Genomic DNA, 5,931 nt, shown 5'->3' with positions numbered 1-5,931 from the left:
ACCCGCCAACTTCAAAGATTATTTATTTCAATACTCCATAACAGTGCAAGCTACGTTAGACGACTCTTCTAGCTGATTCTATAGGGAAACAAGACGCTGTTAGGAGCTTAAGCCCAGCCTCCTTACGATACTATTTTGTAACAACTACTATTCATAATACAAGGCGTCTGTCGATTATTAACGCCAGCCAAATTTACGTGATATCTTCTTGACAATAAAATATCATAATATAATTTCAGAAAATTCCATTACACCCAAAACATAATTTTCAATAGGAATAACTTCTATCATTATGCACACGTCATAACATGTCAACATAAGCATGAAAGAAACAAGAAATGATCTCATTATTTAAATACACTGTGAATACCACCAATGTATTAAATGCAAAAATATACAGATTGCATTGCAGATGTTTCAGTTTAAATGTGAATTTACTCAGACGGACAGATAGCATCACGAATCACCGGGATTGCCAGGTACAGGACTGAACGCCAGTCTCTTACAGTGACAACTTGTTCTTATTACTTATATAATCTAGTAATTATTTAAACTAATAGATTGTGCCTTAGAGACTTGTGCAAGTCTAATAACATGGTATTGGAGATTTAACATATCTGGCCAAAATAAAATGGCAGGTTCAGTTTGAGACAGAAAAATGTTAATGATAATTATGTTATTGTCGAAATAGTGATGATATTTTAGTGATCTTTAAATTACTCTTAGGTATATAGGCGTGTGTATGGTCTTTGGGAGTCTTGTGTTTAATCACTGCTTTAATCTGTTAGTTCTGAGCTGAGGTCAGCATCCTCAATTATCCAGTGTAATAATAAGTATATCAAAATTGACACGAATATTGACCAAAAAAAAACACAGGATAATCAAGAATGGAAGTTCAGCGGAATGAAGGACAGTTTAGTCCACATGGAAACACCCCGTATGCATAATTTTGTTTTAATAACCTCTATCAAGCTTGACATATTCACGGTGAAAGATAACCTATGGTAAACAGAATTACATCAAATATGACAATAACATTGTTATATCATAGAAACCTTTTTGCAAGAGAATGAGTAGAATTTAAAGATCGACAGACGTCCAACATTTTAACTTGCAACTGGTTTTGTAGTAAATAGTATACAAAGAGTTTTGTCCCCTTGATGACTCCTAATTTGACGGCCTTCCACACGGCAGTGGTTATATTAGTTCTTATGTATGTTAGTTTGTGCTCGTTCATGTATACCCACAACAAATGTAGGGGCCCAAATGTATTGTAGATGAATGTCGCGATCTTGATTCTACAGAAATATATGAATTGTATTGAGGAAAACAACTGTTTAATTGAATAGTTGATGGGATCGTTCGGATTTCGATCACCGATAAGGGCACTGATGACAAAAACGAGATCGTGTTTATCACAACAGGGGACTCGTTCGTAACGTTATTATGTGTGTATTTGATCATTATACGGTTGCGATATAGTAAAGACTAATTTTTAATAGTTTCTAAGGCTATTTCATATCGTCATCATGGACGTCAAGTAATCTTAGTTGTGTTAATGTGTGTTCGAATTCCTGTATTGATCATTGTTGATTGTGCGATTTATTTGTTGTTTTAAGTAAGCCGACTGTAGATAAGATAAGGGCCTGATAATGCGTGGGCCATCAAACATTTCATGGTATGGAGGGATGCTGTCCAATGATGTGCAATTGACCAACTCACAGAGACTGACCACCACTTACATTTAGGACTATTTTAACTGGTGTCCCAACGGGTTAATTTCTGTACCATGTCTTCGAACATGTCAAAGCTGTTGGTGACAGAAGACAAAATACTAAATCAACAAGCTGTCTGAAAAGAGACAATCCTCTAATTACAATAACTTTACAAGGAAGCTAAATGTAGACAAGACATTTTGCTTCAGGCCTATATTAAAAAAATTTAAAGGAAAATTAGATATTACTTTCTATTATATATAGATCTAGATCCAAGGTTACATAAATGAAGCTTCGTACAGCAGTACACATAAACATTCAAAGAGATCACTCGGAAATATACCCTGTGAATATATGGGTGAAGTAAATGAAAGGAACTCTTGCCTTTGTCTTTTTGATTGACCTATGCTGTTACCATGGTTAAAAGGCATTTCTCTTATAGTCTTACTTTTAACATCAATAACAAGTAAAGCATTCTGTCTTTATTTCATTGTAACAATAGTTACATTGGGAGTCATGCATTCAAGTTGTGGTACATTCTATTTGATCAAGTGCCCCAAAGGGCTAAGATGGAAAAGTGAAAAATATCCCACACATGAGAGAGATAGACAGATGGAATTGTTCATTAACATTTCACATGTGGCTACGTATATATAGTTCAATGAGTTGTAAATGACAATAGGTTATTGTAATACATCTACTTCTGTAAGCACATGAATTTGTTTTGAAATCAGAAGCCCATCTTTTCACAAGTGATAAACTTTCCCAGGAGGATATTTTATTTTTAACATCAGGAAGAGAATTTAACGATGTCAACTTCTTTATTATGAGGAACACAACGTTTCGGAGTATATGCTTACTCCTCCATTAGGTGAATAAATGCTTTGAGGCAGAGAACATATTTGATAAGATAACAAAGCTGGAAACTTAACAAGGGAAGCCAACAGATAATTGGCGCTGATAGGTGATGAGCAATGGACAAATGGTAGTCGACACCGAACAGTTGATAAGCACTGGAAGTTGATAGCAATTGGCAACTGGAAGCCAGGAATTATCACTGATTGGTAATGGACGATGGGCAAACGGGAGATTGGGGGTAATATTATTAACATTGTTATTATTCTTTCAGGAGCCATGCAGTCAACAACACATGCAAGACCACATGGAAGAGTACAAGATGAAATCGATGTGCTTCTGGAGCAGGCCTAGAAAAAATAAACATGTTGGTAGATTTTGGTCACTGGAGCCTTCAGCCATCAGTGTCATGTGACAAGCCCTCGTCTGATGGATACGAGGTTGACAATCTGACATCACGAGACTCTTCCCTCCAGCGAAGAGGTTTCCTGGCAGAGAACTTCATCAAACCCCCTGTCAACATCACATACAAATTTCCTTGCAAGATTTCAATTCATCAGATATTTTTAAACCCAGTTGTTGGAGCTCAGAAATCAACATCAATTGAAATTTACACATCATCAAATAAAATCACTAACTCGTGGCTCGGTGAGATTGATTCGGGTAGAAATGGTAGAAGGGAGAGAATTTTTGACAGTCCTTTTTTCGTAAATATTGGCAAAATCAGTTTAGACAACCCAGGACGATTGTGTTTCACATATCCAAGATTTGTTGCAAGTCCGCCCTACTTTGTGGAGAGAATGTGTATCAGTGGGTGTCACATGTCCGAGTTGAGAAATCAGCGAAATCAGAACCTGACAGCTGTCAGTCAACTGACGATCAGAATATCTCGCACCAGTGGTTCATGTATCCCTGCTGTAAAATCTGTTCAAATCCTTGGCCAACCTGCTGTCTCAAATGGGAGAGAAATACTTGAAAAAGTCTACAAAATATACTCAGAGAGCATTAACCCCCTGCCAAAAATTCCTGACAAAATAGATTCGTCTGAGGCAAAATCTGATACAAGCTTAGAAACCGATTCTGGTTTTGAAATACCGGAAGAATTCTTGGACCCAATAATGTGTGAGATAATGGCATTACCAATGCTGTTGCCATGCGGAAAGAGTCTGGACCAATCAACTCTTGAGAAATATATTGATACTGAAGCATCATGGGGTCGACGACCTAATGATCCATTCACAGGAGTTGCATTTTCTGCTGAATCCAATCCTATACCAAATAATTCTCTGAAATCAAGAATTGATGCCTTTGTGTTGCAGAATTCCGACAATGAGAAATTGAGATCGGTGCCAAGAACACTTGGGAGAAAAGATGGAGTGATTGTAAATAAGCCAAGCCAGACATCGTTATTTCCATCAATGTCAGATTCAGAGCATTGCAGTTCTAATTCAAACTTAAAACGGAATATGGAATTTCCAGAACATGAATGTGAAACACATGCCAAAAAATTAAAAACTGATTCCACTCTTTTGAGATCAACTGCAGTATCAGTGAAAGGAATGTCAGAAAACTGTCAAAACGGTTCACAGCCCATGCAGTCACAATCAAGGGGAGGTAACTCCCATTCTCTTCATCCAAATCCAACCTCTCATGAATCACAACTAAATACCAGTTTGAGCCAAGCCATGTCACTTCTCAATGGTTTGCCATCATTCACAAAAAGACAGAGTATTGCAACTAAAACTACAGAGTTAAGAGATACATGTGTCAGCTGCCATTGTGGTTTAGAAAAATCTAAATCTGTATATAAACTACTGTGTTCTCACATGATATGTCGGCCATGTTTAGTGAAACCAGGCTCTTCCAAACAAATGATACGCTGTGGAAAATGTGATAGTGTCAGTGCAGTGTCTCAAGTCACAAGGGTTCATGTCTGATAAATGTGATTCATGATTGTTATATACTTGAATTTAGGATTTTGGACTTAAATTGTTCAGATCACAGAGTAATTTGGTATGGCTTTTGTCATATGTATTGTGATGAACGATGTGAGCCTGTGGATTGAAGATGGTCTTTACACAGCAAATGGAGGTGTTTGGACGGGTTATTGGTTATAGCATTTGCTTGTCATGCCAGTGGGCATGGTTGTCTAAGGCGCCGCGATTCGCTGTGCAGAGTTGCATCCCTTGGGCATGCCAGAAACCTATGATTGTGGGTTCGAATCCCAGTTCGCCCCGATTATGTTTCTAGGTTTGTCAGCACCATACCCGTGCTCGTGGGTTTCACTGAAGTGGTAAATGTCTGAGACCTGCATCACTTCGGGCTTTCCTCCCACATTAAGCTGACATGCCGCTATATAACTGGAATACTGTTAAAAGCGGCGTTAAACCCAACTCACTCACTTACTCACTTGTCATGCCAAAGACTGGGTTCAATGTTCCCCACATCATTGCACATGGGTACAATGTGTGAAGCCCATTTCTGGTGTTCCCTGCCAACATGATATTGCTGGAAAGCTAAAACAGCATGAAACCATTTTTGTCACGAATGCAAAGAAAAAGGATAAAAGGTTTGAATAAATCAAAGGCCATCCATATATTTTATGTGTTTCTCATCTCCAACCTCAACCAGCAAGAGAAAACATATATAAAAATTTAAAAAATGTTTTTCACTTATTGTGTAACTTGAAATTTCAAGTTTAGAACACTTAGTTATAGTCTTAAAATCAATTTATGAGGTAGAGTGAATTGCATAACTTCGGAAATTAATAGTTAATAAATGTAGCTGAAAATACATCAAGGTGACCAGGGATTTTATGTGTGTGCTATGGCGGGAATACGGGTAGAATAGGTCTTCAGCAACCCATGCTTGCCGTAAAAGGCAACTACATGTATGTTTATTGTAAGAGGCGACTAATGGGATCGGGTGGTCACACTCGTTGATGCATGTCATTGATCCCAATCGCGTTGATCGATGCTCATGATCTTTATCACTGGATTGTCTGGTCCAGATTCGATTATTTACAGACCGCCATCATATAGCTGGAATATTGCTGAGTGCGGTGTTAAACAACAAACCAACCAACCAACCAACTATCACAACTTGGCATAATTTTCACAGCTGCAGGACAATTGAAATAGAAATCTTTTATTTATTTAACGTAGGAATGAATATTCAATTTCGGCGGGAGATTGGAAACACAGAAAAAGATACGGACAGCCTAACATTTGTGTATATCCAATTCCTTTGACTCCTGAACAAGGTGTATGGACAGAATTATTTTCTTCAGATGTGAAATGCTTTGCTCAGTGGAATTAAAACAATTGTGCTCTAGATTCTTTTGTGCCTTTTTTCAAAGGAA

The 5,931-nt window shown here is 37.6% G+C and overlaps 1 protein-coding gene across 1 annotated transcript; it reads left to right on the top strand.

Moving 5' to 3' along the window:
* The first annotated feature begins 1,155 nt into the window (after positions 1-1,155).
* On the top strand, positions 1,156-4,792 carry LOC124143391 (RING finger protein 37-like). Its single transcript, XM_046512362.2, has 2 exons — positions 1,156-1,196; positions 2,845-4,792. Exon 2 carries the CDS (start codon positions 2,936-2,938, stop codon positions 4,505-4,507), a length of 1,572 nt encoding a protein of 523 aa, XP_046368318.2. The 5' UTR covers positions 1,156-1,196; positions 2,845-2,935; the 3' UTR covers positions 4,508-4,792.
* The last annotated feature ends 1,139 nt before the right edge of the window (positions 4,793-5,931 follow it).

Source organism: Haliotis rufescens, unplaced genomic scaffold (genome assembly GCF_023055435.1).
Source record: "Haliotis rufescens isolate VD_foot unplaced genomic scaffold, xgHalRufe1.0.p SCAF_12, whole genome shotgun sequence".
Lineage (NCBI taxonomy): Eukaryota > Metazoa > Mollusca > Gastropoda > Lepetellida > Haliotidae > Haliotis > Haliotis rufescens.
This window is presented reverse-complemented; position numbering and strand designations above follow the sequence as displayed.

Coding starts and splice junctions, on each gene's coding strand:
- LOC124143391 (XM_046512362.2), top strand. CDS start 2,936: ATGTTGGTAGATTTTGGTCACTGGAGCCTTCAGCCATCAGTGTCATGT.